This window comes from Erythrolamprus reginae, chromosome 6, assembly GCF_031021105.1.
Source record: "Erythrolamprus reginae isolate rEryReg1 chromosome 6, rEryReg1.hap1, whole genome shotgun sequence".
NCBI lineage: Eukaryota > Metazoa > Chordata > Lepidosauria > Squamata > Dipsadidae > Erythrolamprus > Erythrolamprus reginae.
The window spans coordinates 81,470,183-81,491,490 of record NC_091955.1 but is presented as its reverse complement, the minus strand read 5'-3'; the positions used below and the strand labels follow the sequence as shown (position 1 = coordinate 81,491,490).

The window sequence follows — 21,308 nt, the reverse complement described above, 5'->3', positions numbered from 1 at the left end:
AATATCAGGAGAGACGTGAACAATGTATAGTCGGAGTGCAACTTAATGAAAATTTCAATGAATCCGCTGCATGTTTTGCATACAAATAAATTCATAAGCGATCATAAGGAAACTTGATTTCCCACCATAGCTGCCTGGGTATTACTTTAAAATATGAGGAGTGTATGAAATGCTATGTTCTGCAATAACTCTTAACTAAACCCATCATTCCCTTTCTGATTTCTCTGATGGGGGTTTTCTCCTCTTTGTTCTACAATCAGTACCTTACAATAGTCCTATGCCCTGTCATATGTCACTTGGCAGCTTGAAGATCTGTGGATTTCAACGCCCAGAATTCCCCAACCATATACAGTGGTACCTCATGATACGAACCCCTCATCTTACGAACAACCCGAGATACAAACCCGGGGTTCAGAAAATGTTTGCCTCTTCTTATGAACTTTTTTCTTCTTACGAACCCGCTGCCACCGCCGCCGAGAAGCCCTGGCGTTCGGGAGGCAGCTGGGAAGCCCCGCCGCCCGGCTGTCGCTTTTTGAAACAGCCGGGGGGCTTCCCAGTGTCCTGAACCTGAACGCCAAACCCAAACTTCCGGGTTCGGCATTTGGGAGGCCTCCAAGAAGCCCCCCCCCCCGGCTGTTTTAAAAGGTGACAGCCGGGCGGCGGGGCTTCCCAGCGGCCTCACGAACGCCGAACCCGGAAGTTCGGCAAAAGTTCGGGTTCGGGAGGCCGCTGGGAAGGCTGTTTCAAAAGGTGACAGCCAGGCAGCGGCGTTTTTTGCGGGGGGGGGGGTTTCGTTGCACAGATTAATGGATTTTACATTGTTTCCTATGGGAAACAATGTTTCATCTTACGAACTTTTCGTCTTACGAACCTCCCCCTGGAACCAATTAGGTTCATGAGACGAGGTATTACTGTATATATATGATCAAAAAGATTGTTTAAAATGGCTGGACATAGAGTAGCAAAACGGGGGTCTTATAAAGAACCAAGACAAGGAAAAAAATCCAAACGACTCCAAGCTGAGTTGCAGTAGGTAATCTAATTATTTGGTGCAGATGATGCAGCTTGAGTGTGGTAGGAAATTGCAATTCTGACACCACCTCCCACAGAAAGATTCTTAAATGGGTATAGTTGAAGGCTATGTGCAAAAATTGGGTGCTGCCCTATAGTATTTCTATGTTTCAAGTAAGAAGGACACATAGTGCATAGCCATGGTTTGTAGAATGTGGCACAGAATAGAGCTGGAAGACACCTTGGAGATCTTCTAGTCCAACCCCCTGCTGAACCTATACCTGTGATGGCGAACCTATGGCAGCGGTGGGCTACAAGTCAGAACACTAAATTGCGCTCTCTGACGTAGCTTGTAAGTTCTTGCGGGACCAGCATGATATTGCTGCTGCACCTGTGGTGGTAGCAAAATTACACCCGAGGTTTTATTTGTGGTTCCGTGTGCGATTTTGCTACCTTCACAGGTGCAGCAGCAAAATTGCGCTGGTCCCACAAGAACTTACAAGTTGCGTTGGCGAGTGCAATTTAGCGTTCTGGCTCGTAGCCCCTGCTGCACCTGTGACACAGGTGGCATGCAGAGCTGTACTGGACGACATGCAAGACTTTGCCAAGCTCCAGCGTGTCAGCTGATTTTCTTTGGAAAGGCAGTTTCGTCCTCCGGATGCTTCATGGAAGCTTCCCTGAAGCCCCGAATGGGGGAAAAAAATCCCCTAGTGGACAAACTGGAAGTTCAGAGAAAGACACTTCCAATTTGCCGTTGTGCTATTGATAAGTGACTGTCTAGTCTAGTGATGGCGAACCTTTTTTTCCTTGGGTGCTGAATCACATATGCACGAGTGTCCACACCCATAATTCAATGTCCCCTGCTCCTTGCATACATGGGTGTGACACCCTCCATGCTGCCCCACCCTTTGCATGCAAACATGACCCCCCTGCTTCTGTTTCTTGACTTCCAATGGGCCAGGAAGGCTGTTTTTTGCAGTCACCAGGCTCCGGAGGCTTTTTTGGAGCCTGGGGAGGATGAAAACACCCCCCTGCTTCCCTGAAGGCCATCCAGAGGCCAAAATGCCCTCCCAGAGCCTGTGCGCAAGCTGAAAATAATAATAATAATTATTATTATTGTTGTTGTTGTTTGTTTGTTTATTTGTTTATTTATTTATTTATTATTTTATTTATTGGGTTTGTATGCCCCCCCTCTCTGCAGACTCGGGGCGGCTAACAACAGCAATAAAACAGCATATAATAATAATCCAATACTAAAACAGTTAAAAACCCTTATTATAAAACCAAACATACATACAGACATACCATGCATAAAATTGTAAAGGCCTAGGGGGAAAGAGTATCTCAATTCCCCCATGCCTGGCGGAAGAGGTGGGTTTTAAGCAGCTTACGAAAGGCAAGGAGCGTGGGGGCAATTCTAATCTCTGGGGGTAGTTGGTTCCAGAGGGCCGAGGCCGCCACACAGAAGGCTCTTCCCCTGGATCCCGCCAAGCGACATTGTTTAGTTGATGAGACCTGGAGGAGACCCACTCTGTGGGACCTAAGTGGTCGCTGGGATTCGTACAGCAGATTATTATTATTATTATTATTATTATTATTATTATTATTATTATTAGTTTGTTTGTTTGTTTAAATTTGTATGCCGCCCCTCTCCGTAGACTCAGGGCAGCTCACAGCAACAATAGAAAACAATGTTCAATGCAAATCTAATATTTAAAAGACTAAAAACTCATAATTTAAAAAACATACACACAACATACCATACATAAATTATATAGGCCTGGGGAAGATGTCTCAGTTCAGCTGGTCAGCGTGCACATGTGTTCTGGACCTGAGTTGGGGCAACAGTTCATGTGCCATGTGCCACCTGTGGCATGCGTGCCATAGATTCGCCATCGCTGTCCTAGAATGTTTTCTTTGTTGCTGTATCTATTTAAGAATATGCAGCTCTTTTGCTCATTTTTGGACTGATTGTTGGCTACAAATGCTCCTGACACAGCATTTTAGTGACAGCAGCCAAACTCCAGGGAGATTTGGCTCTTCACTTCACTATGGATAGCTACACAGGAAGAGTGTAAATGACTGATAACTGGAGCCAGATCTGACTAAATTCGGTCGTTTATCCCAGAACTGAAAACACACAGAATGTTGGTGTGTTTGCATTAATATATTATAGGTATGTAAGAGAGCTGAAATTCCACAATCTCTTTTTTGGCTAGAGGTAGAAGAGATACATTATTCACTGCTTCAATTACAGTGGTACCTCGTGATACGAACCCCTTGTGATACGAACATTTCGAGATACAAACCCAGGGTTCGGAAATTTTTTGCCTTTTCTTATGAACTTTTTTCGCCTTACGAACCCACCGCAGATCGTAAAATGGCACTCCGCTGGGTGCCGCCACCCAGCTGTCACGTTTCGGCCGACCAGGAAGGACATCTTCGTGATGTCAAAGCTCCTCCCATGGAATTCCCTATTGGGATTCCCAACCTCTGTTTCATCCTCCAGATCGGCTGAAAACGCCACCGCCGATCACAAAAACGGCCCTCTGCCGGGCGCCGCCGCCCAGCTGTAACCTTCTGAAACAGCCAGGCGCTTCTCGGTGGCCTCCGGAACCCGAATCCGAACTTTTGCTGAACTTCCAGGTTCGGCGTTCAGGAGAACGCCGAGAAGCCCCCCGGCTGTTTCAGAAGGTGACAGGTGGGCGGCGGCGCTTCTTGGCGGCCTCCCAAACCCGAACCCAAAAAGTTCGGCAAAAGTTTGGGTTCGGGTTCGGGAGAACGCTGAGAAGCCCCCCGGCTGTTTCAAAAGGTGACAGCCAGGCAGCAGCGCCCAGTGGAGCCCCATTTTGCGATTTTTTCCCCCCTTGCACGCATTAATCGCTTTTACATTGTTTCCTATGGGAAATATTGTTTCGTCTTACGAACTTTTCACCTTATGAACCTCCTTCCAGAACCAATTAAGTTCGTAAGATGAGGTATCACTGTATTTGGAACCTACCCAGAGCCCAGGAGGGAAAAAATGAAAAAAAAAATCAAAATTTTTCTACCGGTTCTATAGAACCCATCACTGGATAGCACCACAAGGGATCTAATGATCCCCTTTACATCCTCACCCAAATAATCCAACTGCATCCATTACGGATTGCCTCATTGATGTAATTTCCACAATGACACCACTGTGGCTTATACCTATCAATGGAGAGATTTCTTTGCATCACCTGTAAAAAAAGTACTATCTAGTATCCTGGAAAAGCCAACAATGATAAAAGTAGAACTCGATAGTGGACGTGCAAATCATGTGGGTTTGGTCTATCTCTCAGCATTGAAGAATGACCATGAAAGCAAGACCAGGGACTGAAGAAACAGGCTCCCCAATGGCAAACAATAGAAAGCAAAATACATTTGGCTGACTAGGAACCCCGACCTTCAAAGAGAAAAAAGAGAGCAGACATGTGCACATTTTAATACGACAGACTCTAATAGGTCATTAAACAGAGTACAGGAAACTAAATATCCCAATATTTCTGCTGTAACTCCCACATATTTAATATGCCCATGTAGCAATAATAAGCAGCCCTTTATTTCCTGCAAGATTAACATTCTTTGATATTCCTTCCAGCTAGATGTCTCGTAGAAAGCGCAATTCTACTCTAATGGAAAATATTTTAAAATTAAACCTCTGGGGATAAGCTTCGGCTCTCCATAATCACCGCTCTCTTGCAACATCAAGGATCTTAACTTTTTTTCTGTTGATTTCCCCAAAAACACTTCTGCCAAGCAGCGTGACATTTTTTTCCCCTGGCTCCAACATGCCTGGAATGCTTCCAAAGATCTCTCTTGTAGCAATTTATCATTATTGCTTTGCTGCAAGTATGCTTAAAGGTTTTTAAACATTATCGCCATTCCAGAATATCAATCGCTGGTGAACTCTGGTATAGATACAGCTCAGTTTGCATTCCCCACAAAGAACGACCCTTTCAAAGTAAGGTTAATGTCCTCCATCTGTGCTTGGCAAGAAGGAAAAAAAATCCTGCCCAGACAAATAGAGAAGTTTATTTTATTTTGCTTATGACCGCCTCCCGTGTGGCTTCTGGCTGTGGAAATGGCCAGATCTCTGGCTGCAATGTACAACAGGGCTGATATAGGCATCAATGCATCGTTTTGGATTCACCTTTTTTTTCCTTTTGGAAATAAATACCCTGCTTGAGAATCATTGCTGAGCAAAACTGATTTTTCTTCCCTGAAGGAAGTTTGAAGATTCTTGCTGTGATTTTTTTTTTAAAGATGGGATTTCTATATTATAATTCTAGAGGAATAGTAGTAGGCGCGTTTCTTGGAATGTAACTCAAACCATGCTGTCACAGAAAGTAGTAGGCGGCCTTGGTTGATCTTGAGAACTCCTAGCAAATTTGGGCTTAAGTAATCTTAAATGGGAAAAGATGGCAACATGAATCCCAGCGACCGATTAGGTCCCACAGAGTCAGCCTTATCCAGGTCTGATCAACTAGACCACTGTTTCCCAACCTTGGCAACTTGAAGATATTTGGACTTCAACTCCCAGAATTCCCCAGCCAGTATTCGCAACCCACAAAGTCAGCCTACTCCAGGTCCCATCAACTAGACAATGTCGTTTTACAGGACTTAAGGGAAGAGCCTTCTCTGTGGGGCGCCCGGTCCTCTGGAATCAACTCCCCCCAGAGCCCCCACCATCCTCGCCTTTCGTAAGATTCTTAAGACTCATTTATGTCATCAGGCTTGGGCCGATTAGATCTTCGCCCCTGGCCAATGAATGTTTGTATGATCATTGTGCGAATGGGTGTGATTGATTTTAACATTTGGGATTTTAGATAGGTATTTAATTTTTAATGTAATTGGATTAATGCTATTGTAACTTACTGTTTTTATGTGTTGTAAGCTGCCCCAGGTCTTTGGAGGGAGCAGCACAGAAATCCAATTAAGAGTAGAAATCCCAAGTTCCTCACCAGTGGTGGGTTGTTACCGGTTTGCCCTGGTTCGGGTGAACTGGTAGTGGCGACAGGAGGCTCCACCCGCCCACCCACCAAGACATCATCAAAAATGCTCTGTTTGAAATGCATGGGAGGCCACACACTCCCATCCTCAAACCAGTAGTAAAGATAAGTGAAACTGGTTATGACTGAGAAGCAAAGAGTCTGGGATTTATTTATATTTATTTTATTTGCAATAGTGGCAAATAAATTTGCAATGGTGGCAAATAAATTTGTATCTTGGGTGTAGGATGAGGTTAAGGTCCATTCTCCGAGTTTGTGAGTTGGTTTCCAAACACTTCATTATCAGGACCCCCTAAACCAGGTGTCTGCAATCTGCAGTTCTGGAGCTACGTGCAGCTCTTTAGACCTTCTGCTATGGCTCCCTGTTGGGTGATCCCACCACTGGCTGGTCCTGCCCCTCGACCTGCCCTCTCAGTCACTCCTTGTTTGGCTTAAGAAGGCGGGGGATGGAGAAGCGGCCGGGGCTGATTCTGTGGTGCCTCAGTCGTGCTGGAGCTTCTTCTGGCCCTTGCTGCTGATGGGGGACACGCAACCAGCTCTCACCCTGAGATACTGGCCCAACACAGCAGCAACCAAGACTGGCTTCCTAACACAAGGGCTGGTGTGATGAGAATGGGATCTGCCTTAATGACTGACTGGGTAGGTGTGGCTAGAGGGGGTCATGTGATTGGGCGGGAGTGAGTGATGATAAGTTGGGCACACCCACTCAGTTTTTGTGGCTCCCGGTGTTTTCTTTTATGTGGGAAATGGGTCCAAATGGTTCTTGAAGTTTGCAGATCCTGTTTTAAACTCTCATCCTCTCTCTGTTGCAGACTACTGCTCTAAACTCTGCTCAAGATGTTACCTAGCCTAGTAACAAAACATTCGGACACCAACCAACAAATTCAGAGAACGAACCTTCAGCCTCTGTTTTTTTGTTTGTTTGTTTTTTTGTTTTTTTGTTTGTTGTTTGTTTATATTTCCAATTTCTTAAACGTCCATCTCCCTCAGATGCCAAACCATTTGGATGCTCTTTAACAACATAAATATAACATGGAGGTGTCAGAAATCATGCTCAAATCAAGGGAGATTTTACTTTTAAAATATTGTTAATTTTTTTTAAAAAAAATATGTTAATGTTATCTTTCTTCTCTCTTAAGTTTCTTAAGTTTCCTGCCAAAACTGAATTATGCACATAGGAACTAAGGCATATTGACTATGTTGGCACAATATGCCAGACTACAGGAAAGAAGTAACAAGGTTTATATGGTGCTATCCAACATTTCCCTGTTTACTCGTAGCTGAAAATTATCCTAAACAAGCCTTTCCTGAGAGCTGTCCAAATCTATAGTAGCCACCACACTGCATTTGATAATACTACTAGAAATTAGTGTCAAGCTTTCATTTCTATAAAAGAACTGCAGGTTTTTCTATTCATCGTGTAAATTTTTGTTTATTAGAACCCAGAAAATTGGTATCATCTATATCAGTGTTTCCCAACCTTGGCCACTTGAAGATATTTGGACTTCAACTCCCAGAATTCCCCAGCCAGTGAATGTTGGCTGCGGAATTCTGGGAGTTGAAGTCCAGATACCTTCAAGTGGCCAAGGTTGGGAAACACTGATCTATATGATGATCTCAGCTTCTTCCTTATTGTTCACACTCTGGATATCTAGTAAATTTATTTATCCTATTATTTCCTTGCTCTTTCTCCCATATAGAATTGATATATAGCAACATTTAAAAAAAAGATGTGGCAGCTTTTAAGAATTCCCCTGCCAGTTGAAGTCCATCCATCTTAAAATTTCCAAGTTTGAAAAACTACCCTATAGCAGTAGTTAGGTGTCACTAATTTTTCCAGGGCTTCAGAGCTGAGATGCAATTTTAAAAACATATCAGGGGCATGCACAGAAAATATCTCTTAGGGTTGGACTTCTCCGTTTACAACCCCCCCAAAAAAAAAATAGCTAGAGGGGGGTATAATCACTATTTACCAGAATGTCACATTTTCCTGTTTGTCTCAACCTGACATTTTTCTCCCTAAATTTATTTCTGTGCTGGTCACCATCGAAAATATAAAAGGTTCTGAGATCCTTTCAAGGCCAAGAGATACATTTGGAATTTTCAATGTCATAGTATTCCAATACAAATAAAGCTGGAGGAAGGGATCTCCAGAATGGTTGTATCAGGGATATCACCACTTGCAAAACCCCAGAAAGTTATTTATCCCTTTTTCTAGCTTTCCGACCCTTAGAACCCCCACTACCACCACCCTCACATTCCTTTATATTTTTTTTCTGGGCAAGACAACATGCTTATTTCAAGTAAAGGACTGACTAACTATCCACCATTTTCATTTTCTAAAAAAAACTATATGGGTATTTTTTACGGAACCGTCTCCTGCCGCATATTTCCCAGATCACACAGAGAAAATATTATTAGATCACACAAAGTCGGCCTTCTCCAGGTCCCGTCGACTAAATAATGTAGGTTGGCAGGCCTGCAGGGGAGGGCCTTCTCTGTGGCTGCCCCGGCTCTATGGAACCAACTAACTATCCCCTTAAGTCCGTACTGTTCCCACCCTTCTGACCTTCCAAAAGGCCGTGTAGACCTGGCTTTGCCGGCAGCCCTGGGGGCCGTGAATCCTAACATCTTGTCACAGCTGAATTTGGATTGAATTGGTACGTATGTATGTTTGACTGAATAGTCTATTAGGCTGTTTTAATAATAGGGTTTTTTTAACAATGGAGTTTTACTGTTGCTTTGTATTAATATTTGACGTTTATATTGTATTGTATTATTACATTGTATTATTGTATTGTATTACAGTGATCCCTCGATTATCGCGAGGGTTCCGTTCCAAGACCCCTCGCGATAATCGATTTTTCGCGATGTAGGGTTGCGGAAGTAAAAACACCATCTGCGCATGCGCGCCATTTTTTCCATGGCCACGCATGCGCAGATGGTGGAGTTTGCGTGGGCGGCGGGGAAACCCGGATCTTCGTCTGCTCGCTGCTGCTGCGGCCGCCCAGCAGCTGATCTGCTCGGCGGCAGCAGCGAGGAGCCGAATCGGGGTTTCCCCTTTGCGTGGGCGGCGGGGAAACCTGGATCTTCGTCTGCTCGCTGCTGCTGCGGCCGCCCAGCAGCTGATCTGCTCGGCGGCAGCAGCAAGGAGCCGAATCGGGCTTTCCCCTTTGCGTGGGCGGCGGGGAAACCCGGATCTTCGTCTGCTCGCTGCTGCTGCGGCCGCCCAGCAGCTGATCTGCTCGGTGGCAGCAGCGAGGAGCCGAATCGGGCTTTCCCCTTTGCGTGGGCGGCGGGGAAACCCAGATCTTCGTCTGCTCGCTGCTGCTGCGGCCGCCCAGCAGCTGATCTGCTCGGCGGCAGCAGCGAGGAGCCGAATCGGGCTTTCCCCTTTGCGTGGGCGGCGGGGAAACCCGGATCTTCGTCTGCTCGCTGCTGCTGCGGCCGCCCAGCAGCTGATCTGCTCGGTGGCAGCAGCGAGGAGCCGAATCGGGCTTTCCCCTTTGCGTGGGCGGCGGGGAAACCCAGATCTTCGTCTGCTCGCTGCTGCTGCAGCAGCAGCGAGCAGACGAAGATCGGGGTTTCCCCGCCGCCCACGCAAAGGGGAAACCCCGGCTCCTCGCTGATGCCCCCGCTCACCCGCCCGCCCGCCCGCCCGCCCGCCAGCAAGAGGGGGAGAGATAGAGAAAGAGAGAGAAGGAAAGAAAGAGATGAGAGAGGGAGGAAGTGAGTGTGAGAGAGGAAGAAGCAAGATAGAGAAATAGAGAGAGAAAGAAAGATGAGAAAGGAAGGAAGAGAGTGACGTCATCGGGTGGGAAAAATCGCGATATAGCGTTTCGCAAAGATTGAGATCGCGAAAATCGAGGGATCACTGTATTCCTGTAAGCCGCCCTGTGTCCCACGGGATTGGGCAGCATAGAAGTCAATTAAATTAAATTCAATTCAATTCAATTCAATTCAATTCAATTAAATCTAGTTCCTTATTATCAAAGAGACAAGTGCTACCTGTTCCTTGCTAGAGCCAAAGTTTTCCTTAGCAGCAAAAAGAGCAATGCCCTAACATGAAGCCGTGTTTTGTTTCACCCACCTGAATTGCTGGAGTTGAAAAGATGACAGATGAGAGCAAGGTGATCACAACTTCATTTCAAGTTGCCAAGCAACCACAAATCCCTAAGTGTAGCTAGCAGCAACTTTAGAGAGATTCACTGCCGGTTCTTCCTACCTGGCAATGGTGCTGGCAATGTTCTGAAAAGAGCTTCGCTCTAGTCTATACACCTAATGAGGCTTAATTAACCCTCCTGGCAAATCAATCCTAAAAACCTTCTTTATAATTAAAGCTCTTCCCAGCCACTTGATGCTTATGGAGTTGTGCGGGGCGGGTGGGGGTGGGATGGAGGAGAAGTCTCTGACGGCAATTACTGGGTGCTTAGCCTAATTCCCAAACAAATTGACTGAGTTTAAGTGCCAGTTGAAGAGGGCTGTCTGTTCCTGTCTACAGATAATAGAGATTTTTGCATTTTTCAATAGTAAAGCGCTCAATCAAGAAAGCCTGCTAGCTGCTTCTCAGTTATTATTTTGAACTGTATTGGACCATGGAATGGGACAGGGGTAGGCAAAGTTGGCTCTTCTATGACTTGTGGACTTCAACTCCCAGAATTCCTGAGCCAATCGTGCTAGCTCAGGAATTCTGGGAATTGAAGTTCACGTGTCCTAGAAGAGCCAACTTTGCCTACCCCTGGAATGGGACAACTCACCATAATTCATCATGGCCAACTCGCCACATAGGACAACTCAACAAGTACAAAGGTTAAATTAATGTCAACAGGACCGGGGCCAATAATAATAAAAGAAAGTCTACCCAGAAATACAAGAGTTAAAATAACTTTGATGAAAATGTGGTCGCCAATAACAAAACATGAGTCCCAGCGGCTGGTTAGGACCAGGGGTTGGGACCAGTGACCGGACGCGGGGAATGTAGCGGGGTATCAAAAATGAAGCTCCACCCCAGAGCACCCAATTTGCACTGAAAGATATTGAAAGAAAATGCAGGGCGTCCTGCATAAACCAGGCCCACAGAGTGGGAGTAAACATTTTGGTAGCCCTTCACTGGTTAGGACCCACAAAGTCGCCCTACTCCAGGTCCCGTCAACTAGACAATGTCGCTTGGCAGGAACTAGGGGAAGAGCCTTCTTTGTGGGGGGCCCAGCCCTCTGGAATCAGCTCACCCCAGAGATTCGCACTGCCCCCACCCTCCTCGCCTTTCGCAAGAGTCTTAAGACTCACTTATACTGCCAGGCTTGGGGCGATTACATCTCAGCCCCCGGGCCAACAAATGTTTGTATGATTGTTGTTTGAATGGGTATGACTGATTTTTAACACAGTTTTTAGATTGCTTGTTTAATTTTAGTTTAATTGGATTTAGCTATTGTAATTGTTGTTTTTATATGTTGTAAACTGCCCTGAGTCCCCGGAGAGGGACAGCATATAAATAATAATAATAATAATTAATAATAATTTATTGGATTTGTATGCCGCCCCTCTCCGTAGACTCAGGGCGGCTAACAACAATGATAAAAACAGCATGTGACAATCCAATAATAAAACAACTAAAAACCCTTATTATAAAACCAAACATACACACAGACATACCATGCATAACTTGTAATGGCCTAGGGGGAAGGAATATCTCTACTCCCCCATGCCTGGCAGTATAAATGAGTCTTGAGTATTTTACGAAAGACAGGGAGGGTGGGGGCCATAGTTCCCTCTAAGCTGAGCAGTGAGCAATCGCTCACTTAAAAATCATCATCAACTCAGAGTTTTCCAAACCTGCCCAGAAGCCGAGAGGGAAAGAGTGAGAGGGAAGGAGAGAGAGAGGAAGAGAGGAAGAGAGAGAAACAGATAGAAAAAAGAGAGGAAGGAAAAGAGAAAGAAAAAGAATGGGAGTAAGGAAGAGAGAAAGAAAATCAAAATCTAGTTTGAAACTAGCTCAACTATTTAAGTGGCATTTTGATATTGCTAGAGTTGCCCTATTATGAGCTCACTGTTATAGACACACAGTACAGTATTTTATTTTGAAATTCTCTGAGGCAAAACAGGGTGGGTTTCTTATTTGTTTGTTTGTTTGTTTGTTTGTTTGTTTTGTTTTTTTGTTTGTTTGTTTGTTTGTTCGTTCGTTCATTCATTCATTCATTTATTATTTCTGTGCCGCCCAGTCCCGAAAGGACTGCCACTCAGACACTATACTTTTCCGCCCACCCCCCCCCAAAAAATTAGAGGGAACACTGGTGGGGGCAATTCTAATCTCCGGGGGGAGTTGGTTCCAGAGGGCCGGGGCCACCACAGAGAAGGCTCTTCCCCTGGGGCCTGCCAAACGACATTGTTTAGTCGACGGGACTTGGAGAAGGCCAACTCTGTGGGACCTTATCGGTCGCTGGGATTCGTGCGGTAGCAAACAAACAAATCCAAAGGTAAAGAAACGAACAAAAGATCCTGAATGAAATGATGGATACAGCATTGTATTATACTGCAGCAAGTTGTCCCGGGGAGAGTTGGCTGCGTGGACTTTTCTCGCAGCCAGGTTGTTGACCCTGGTGAGTTGTCTTTGACTCATTGGGTCATCCTTGCATCTATAATAATGTTTCTCAACCTTTCGCCACTTGAAGATGTGTGTGGGCTTCAATTCCCAAGTTTCCTTACCGCACGAATCCCAGTGACCGATAAGGTCCCACAGAGTTGGCCTTCTCCGGGTCCTGTCGACCAAACAATGTCATTTGGCGGCCCCAGGGGAAGAGCCTTCTCTGTGGCAGCCCCGGCCCTCTGGAATCAACTCCCCCCCGGAGATTAGAACTTCCCCCATGCTCCTTGTCTTTCGTAAATTACTCAAGACCCATCTATACCGTCAGGCATGGGGGAGTTAAGACACCTTTCCCCCAGGTTTTTTTAATATATATTTATGTTTGGTATGCATATGTTGTTTGCTTTTTAAAAATATGATAGGGTTTTATGTGCTTTTTAATATTAGATTTGTTTTCGCTGGAATATTGTTTTTATTATTGTTGTGAGCCACCCCGAGTCTTCGGAGAGGGGTGGCATACAAATCTAATAAATTGAAAATTGAATTGAAAAATATAAACTATGAAATGCCCGGGTCTGATTTGGAGGGCAAAAGCAGAACTTCTTATTATGCATCTCTCGGCTTCTTAGTCGCTAAAAATACAAGAATAAATGCCACAATGGACCGAGTTGCCTGAAATCGGATGACAAAATGGGAATATAACCTAGGGCCAGCTCTGAATCTATTACGTCCTCAGAAACTTATACTGCAAACAAAGGAGCGCTACAAGGAATTGGGCAGAAGGAAAACCTGTGGCAAACCCAGTTATGCAGAGAAACTCAGTTATGCCCTCGGTTACAGTCTGTCTCCAGATTGGTTCCGTTCTGCTTAATAGACTAAGGGAAAGCAGTGGCTATGTAGGAGCCTCACACTATAAAATCAATGAAGAAGGGCAAGACTAAACTTCCTGTAGGCTTTACTTAAATTCAATTTGCATTAATCAAATTCAGTCTCTTGTGAGTCCGTCGCACATTTCCCTTTTTGTGATGTGTCTTTTAAAACTTTTGCATTTTGGAAAGCTGAAAAGTGTGGGGAAAACCCAAAGGTGGCTGAAAAATGACCCAGGCGGTGGGTACAATAAGCTCAGCCAGAATCCTCGGAGAGCAAGTTGGTTGAATCTTTTCAAGATGTTTTTTCTCCCTACAAGAGAAAAGGCAGAGGTCTTGTGGCTGGGCTTTCACGCAGTGAGAAAGAAAATTGCAGATTTCCTTACATACGGTTTACTATATGAATCACAACTTGGTTCATCTATAGGTAATCCTCCTGCTGTTATTTAGGTAGTTAGGTAGGTAGATAATTAGGTAGATAGATTAGATAGACAGACAGACAGACAGACAGACAGACAGAGATAAATAGAGAGGGAGGGAGGGAGGTAGATAGACAGACAGACAGACAGACAGACAGACAGACAGACAGACAGACAGACGGATAGATAGATAGATTTAATAGGAAAGTGAACACAAGAACAAGGGGATACAATCTAAAGTTAGTTGGGGGAAAGATCAAAAGCAACATGAGAAAATATTATTTTACTGAAAGAGTAGTAGATCCTTGGAACAAACTTCCAGCAGACCTGGTTGGTAAATCCACAGTAACTGAATTTAAAAATGCCTGGGATAAACATATATCCATTGTAAGATAAAATACAGGAAATAGTATAAGAGCAGACTAGATGGACCATGAGGTCTTTTTCTGCCGTCAGTCTTCTATGTTTCTATGTTTCCATAGATGTAGGTAAGTAGGTAGATATGGGTAGAAAGGTAGATAGGTAGGTAGATATATAATTAGGTAGGTAAGTAGGTAGGTTGGTAGGTGATAGATAGATAGATAGATAGATAGATAGATAGATAGATAGATAGATAGATAGATAGATAGGCAGGTAGATAGATAGATAGGCAGGTAGATAGATAGATAGGCAGGTAGATAGATAGATAGGAGAGTGAGAGATAATAGATATAATTACAATAGACAGACAGATAGATAAAAAGATAGAAGAATGAGAGAGAGAGACAGATACAGAGAGAGGGTAGAAACAGAGAAAGAGAGAGGGGGGGGCAAAGGGGAGTTCCTTCTGGTTCAGACCAGTTCTATAGAACCAGTAGTAACTTGGTGGCCTAGGTCGCTGGAACCAACAGCAACACAGGCCTGCCATGCCCCTCAGTTGGTTCTCTTTGTGGCACCATAGGTGCCGCCATCTTGTTTTTTGTAGTATGGTGAGCTTTTTTTGTAATACCGTGCATGCTCAGAAGGTCATTTCCGTAAAGTGATACACGCACAAAACGTGAACTTCCGTCGCAATATGAACAACGGGGAAGGTAAGTAGAACTCGCCCCTGGAAAGAGGCGCAAGTAGCCCTTTATTTAGGATCGGAATTATGACCAGAATTTCCATTATTAAGCCAGGTGGTTCCAATTCCAGAGTCGACTGACAATGAGTCAGTTGAGGTGACTGGGGCACGTACTTGTCCACCTGTCTGGGAAGAGTTTGATCTGGTGACACCTGATGAACTGGACAAGGCCATTGGAGCTGTGAGTTCCGCCACCTGTTTACTGGATCCGTGTCCCTCCTGGCTGGTTTCGGCCAGCAGGGAGGTGACACGGAGCTGGGTCCAGGAGATTGTCAACGCTTCTTTGGGGAGGGGGTCCTTTCCGGATCCCTACAAGGAGGCACTTGTGTGCCCCCTCCTCAAGAAGCCTTCCCTGGACCCAGCCATTCTCAACAACTACCGACCAGTGTCCAACCTTCCCTTTATGGGGAAGGTTGTTGAGAAGGTGGTGGCGCTCCAGCTCCAGCGGTCCTTGGAAGAAGCCGATTATCTAGGTCCTCAACAGTCAGGATTCAGGCCCGGCTACAGCACGGAAACTGCTTTGGTCGCGCTGATGGATGATCTCTGGCGGGCCCGGGACAGGGGCTTGTCCTCTGTCCTGGTGCTTCTTGACCTCTCAGGAGCTTTCGATACCATCGACCCTGGTATCCTTCTGCGCCGGCTGGAGGGGTTGGGAGTGGGAGGCACTGTTCTCCAGTGGTTCTCCTCCTACCACTCTGGTCGTTCGCAGTCGGTGTTAGTGGGGGGTCAGAGGTCGACCTCTAGGTTTCTCCCTTGTGGGGTGCCTCAGGGGTCGGTCCTCTCCCCCCTGCTATTTAATATCTACATGAAACCGCTGGGTGAGATCATCCAAGGGCATGGGGTGAGGTATCATCAGTATGCGGATGATACCCAGTTGTACATCTCCACCCCATGTCCAGTCAACGAAGCAGTGGAAGTGATGTGCCGGTGCCTGGAGGCTGTTGGGGTCTGGATGGGTGTCAGCAGACTCAAACTCAACCCGGATAAGACGGAGTGGCTGTGGGTCCTGCCTCCCAGGGACAATTCCATCTGTCCATCCATAACCCTGGGGGGGGAATTATTGACCCCCTCAGAGAGGGTCCGCAACTTGGGCGTCCTCCTCGACCCACAGCTCACCTTAGAGAAACATCTTTCAGCTGTGGCGAGGGGGGCGTTTGCCCAGGTTCACCTGGTGCACCAGTTGCGGCCCTATCTGGACCGGGACTCACTGCTCACATTCACTCATGCCCTCATCACCTTGAGGTTCGACTACTGTAATGCTCTCTACATGGGGCTACCTTTGAAAAGTGTTCGGAAACTTCAGATCGTGCAGAATGCAGCTGCGAGAGCAATCATGGGCTTTCCAAGATATGCCCATGTCACACCAACACTCCGCAGTCTGCATTGGTTGCCGATCAATTTCCGGGCACAATTCAAAGTGTTGGTTATGACTTATAAAGCCCTTCATGGCATCAGACCAGAATACCTCCGGGACCGCCTTCTGCCGCACGAATCCCAGCGACTGGTTAGGTCCCACAGAGTGGGTCTTCTCCGGGTCCCGTCGACTAAACAATGCCGTTTAGCGGGACCCAGGAGAAGAGCCTTCTCTGTGGCGGCCCCAACCCTCTGGAACCAGCTCCCCCCGGAGATTAGAACTGTCCCCACCCTCCTTGCCTTTCGTAAAGTTCTTAAGACCCATCTCTGCCGTCAGGCATGGGGGAATTGACACATTTCCCCCAGGCCTATACAGTTTATACATGGAATGTTTGTGTGTGTGTTTGCTTTTAATAATGGGGTTTTTAGTGTTTTTTAAATTATTAGATTTGTTTTTTACATTGTTCTTGTTATTGTTGTGAGCCGCCCCGAGTCTACGGAGAGGGACGGCATACAAATCTAATAAATAAATAAATAAATAAATTTTATGATCTTTTATGGCTTTGCTTGTTGGAAGCTGGCTGGGAAGGTGAAAATGGTGATCACATGTTCCTAGGACATTGCTACTGATGTAAATACATGCCCATTGCTGAGCACCCAGATTTTGATCATGTGACTGCAGGGAACCTACAATGGTTGTAATGTGAAGAACTGGCTGTCAGTAACCTTTTTCAGTGCCGTGGTCATTTCAAACGGTCGATAAATGAATGATTGTAAGTCGAGGACCTTCCCGCTCACAAAATCATAAATTATGATTTAGAAATCCACAATGGCTGTATTAAAATTATGCCGAAATCAAATTATATCGCAGCTTTCCACAACACGTGTAAGAGTTCTGTTGGAGTCGGAAAATTATTTTCAGAGCCAACTTTTGAGGTAGGTGAATTGACTAAAGAAAAATGTTTCCCCCTCTTCTCTTTCTTGATTGTCTCTTTTGTGCTGATGTTGGTTTTTGATTTCCAATGCAACACATTTGTATATTTTGTTTGCCCACAAAGCATTCTCTAACAAAACATAAAAATGCCTTCTGGCAATGATTATGCATGTTGATGACATTATATATGCATTTATAGAACCAGAACTGCAAAGCCTTGCAAATATGCTATATTTAGACATGTTTAGACATAAACAGCATCCTTTTACCAGGCTGAATTGAAAACTTGACACCCATTGGCAATAAGCATGGAGGTTTTGGCAAGGAAGTGCATGTTGGCAAGGAAGTGCAAAGTGTTGGCAATGACCTATAAAGACCTACATGGCATCCGGCCAGAATACTTTTGGGACCGTCTTCTGCTGCACGAATCCCAGCGACCAATTAGATCCCACAGAGTTGGAGCTGGTATCACTGAAACTACTGCTTGTTAACAATCTGCATGGTTCAATGCTAGCACATTTCAGGTGGCACCTTGACAGACAGAATTGAGTGTGCTTGTCCAACTCATCTAGAGAGGGTCTACTGACAGTCTCCTGTCTTCATGCAGATTACAAAGTTACTGGACCTCTTAGTGGTAACCCCATGAGATATATGCAGACCCAAACTTCCTTTGCATTTTACCCACTGGATAAATCAGTCCCATGTCATTATGCATTCCCAGCTATCAGGAATGAACATTACGGATATTTCTGAGAACTTACTGGAGTGCTGTTTTGTAGTGGTAGATGGCTTCTCTATCACGGCCTTGGTCTTTCAGAAAATTGGCATAGTTGTAGTGCACCTTGGCATTATGGGGTAGAGTTTGGACTCCTGATCTATGGAAGACAAACCACACAGGAACAGTGTATATTACTTGGTTTAAACATGACTGATTTTTTCACTTCCTTTTTATTCTGTCTCAGGGAATATCAAATGAGAAAATACAGTCGAAAATAAATACATATGAAAGGACCCTATCATGCAGAATTGCACAGTGGTGATCCATATTAGCTAAGAATTCTGGGGGTAATACTAAATAAAGAAGTGTCATAAACAACAGACCAAAGCTGCCTTAAGTTTAACAGCTACGAAATGTCTGACAAGAAGCAAAGCAAGTATACTGCTGAAAAAAATAAAGGGAACACTCAAATAACACATCCTAGATCTGAATGAATGAAATATTGTCATTGAATATTACATTTGCACAACTATTCCATTTATTCATTCATTCATTCATTCATTCATTCATTCATTCAATTTTTATGCCGCCCTTCTCCTTAGACTTAGGGCGGCTTACAACATATTAGCAATAGCACTTTTTTAACAGAGCCAGCCTGTTGCCCCCACAATCCGGGTCCTCATTTTACCCACCTCGGAAGGATGGAAGGCTGAGTCAACCTTGAGCCGGTGATGAGATTTGAACCACTGACCTTCAGATCAAGTCAGCTTCAGTGACCTGCAGTACAGCACTCTACCTGCTGCGCCACCCCGGCTCATTTGCACAACAGCATGTGAAATTGATTGTCAATCAGTGCTGCTTCCTAAGTGGACAGTTTGATTTCACAGAAGTTTGATTTACTTGGAGTTATATTGTGTTGTTTAAGTGTTCCATTTATTTATTTTTTGAGCAGTGTATAATCAATGAGGAGGTGATGGTGATGTAGAGGAGGAAGGGGAAGTTTGGGGTGTTTCTACTATTTTTGCTGTCCTTAGGTTTCTTTCTGCAGAATCTCCAACCACCGAGCTTTCCGAAGAATGAGAGAGAAAAATAAGGCTCAACTTTTCCAAAAAGAGGTTGAATAAAAATGCTCCCAAATTAGAAGGGTTTCTACTTTCATTAATGCTTGGGCCTGTACTTTGCAGAAATCTGTCTAGAGCAGTATTTCTCAATCATGCTGGCTGGAGAATTCTGGGAGTAGAAGTCTCCATATCTCAAAGATACCAAGCTTAAGAAACACTGTTCTATAACAATTTTCCAAATAATATCCATACAGTTTTCTTGAACTGAGATACTTCTCCCTTCAATTCACTAACAGAGGCCGTTCTGAATGTGCAACAAAAAAGCATATATGAACTATATATATAGTGATTTGACACAAAAATATGTAACCCTTCCCTGATGCAGAGCTGAAGGCATTGGATACTGTAGCCTAGAGGATAATTCTCTGCCTTACAAGGCAAAGGTTGCAGGTTCAAGTCCCAGTGGGTATGGCTAGCTGATGAGGCCAAAATAAGGCCGAAATAGATCTATCCTAGTCTCCCTTAATTTTGAAATTCAGCAAAAAACATGTGACATATATATATGCACTAGAGTGCCTTCCGTCCCCTGTCCTATTGCTCTCCTATACCTTTCTTCTATTCCTATATATCTTCTATTCTTTCATTGATATGTTCTATTACTATATCTTCTTTCCTATTCTTTCATAGATATATTTTACTATGAGTATCTCCTCTATAACCTTCATCATGTATTTTACTGTGTGTGTGTGTGTGTGTGTGTGTGTGTGTGTGTGTGTGTGTTTGTATATGTCACATGTTTAAGCTGAATTTGAAAATTAAGGGAGACTAGGATAGATCTATTTCGGCCTTATTTTGGCCTCATCAGCTAGCCATACCCACTGGGACTTGAACCTGCAACCTTTGCCTTGTGAGGCAGAGAATTATCCTCTAGGCTACAGTATCCAATCCCTTCAGCTCTGTACCAGGGAAGGGTTATATATATATATATATATATATATATATATATATATATATATATATATATATATATATACATACACACACACACACACACACACACACACACACACACACACACACTAAAACCTTCATTGTGTATTGGACAAAATAAATAAATAAATAAAATAAAATAAATAAATTTCCTGACAGTTGGAAAAATTACGGTAATCAGTGGAACAGTTTGCCTCCAGAAGTACACTGGAGGTTTTAAAGAAGATGTTAGATAACCATCTGTCTGAAGTAGTGTATGGTTTCCTACCTAAGCAGGGGATTGGACTAGAAGACCTCCAAGGTCCCTTCCAACTCTGTTGTTGTTATTATTAAACTGAAAAGAACAAGGGAACTGTTATAAACATCCTACAGACGGAGATGAGGACCAAATAAAACTTCAGTAGACTTCTGTACAAAAAAATTGCATTCAGAAAGGGCTATAATAATTCTCAAAAATCCAAGACCTAAATTTAAGACTTAAAATTGATAATGCTAGTCTTACAGAATCTTCAACACAAGCAAAATCTGTCATTTTGCTGCTTAGGGAACTTCTAAGTAGAGTATTCTGCAAAAATTGTCCTGGAAAGCTTGAAACCTGGTGCCAGATTTACCTGGAAAACCACTTTCTAATTAAAATAGGAAATAATAAGTATGCATAACATAGCCACGTAGGGAAATGTGGGGAACAATAACAAAATGTTTTTTTCCCATTTATCATTCATAGTTTCCATGAACGCTTGCCCAATAAAATCTGATATTGTTCCCTGAAGAAAATATATAACAATTGAACTAGTTGAGGATAGGAAATAAAGGGAGGAAAAACCCACGGTTATACTAGGTTTGCAAACAATATGATTTCCTTCTTTCTCACAGACCAACCTATAATGCAGTGCCATGAATAAACTTGAGATTAAACTACTGTGAGTCAAGAATATGTTTTATTTTTTAGGACATAGGTTGTCCATACAAAATACAAATTTCCAGCTTGCAACAGAGTTCCCATTTTGGGACTGAGATAAATGTTGATGTTTCAACAAGTAGGCGGACCTGTTGAAAATGTCTGTTTGTTTGTCATATGGCATATCATACATGGACTAGCAATATATATTAACATTTCATCTTGACAAATTTATCGTTTCTTTTATGTCCACTGAGAGCATCTGCACCAAAGACAAATTCCTTGTTTCCAATCACACTTGGCCAATAAAGAACTCTGTTCTATTGTAGTCTATCTAGATTAGC

At 44.0% G+C, this 21,308-nt stretch overlaps 1 protein-coding gene across 2 annotated transcripts in view; it reads right to left on the bottom strand.

Moving 5' to 3' along the window:
* TMTC1 (transmembrane O-mannosyltransferase targeting cadherins 1) overlaps positions 1–21,308 on the bottom strand; it is a 201,224-nt gene that overhangs the window by 51,516 nt on the left and 128,400 nt on the right. For both annotated transcript variants that reach the window (XM_070754857.1, XM_070754858.1), the window contains one exon: positions 18,059–18,172. In XM_070754857.1, the coding sequence (XP_070610958.1) occupies positions 18,059–18,172 (114 nt within the window). The remainder of the gene's footprint in view (positions 1–18,058; positions 18,173–21,308) is intronic.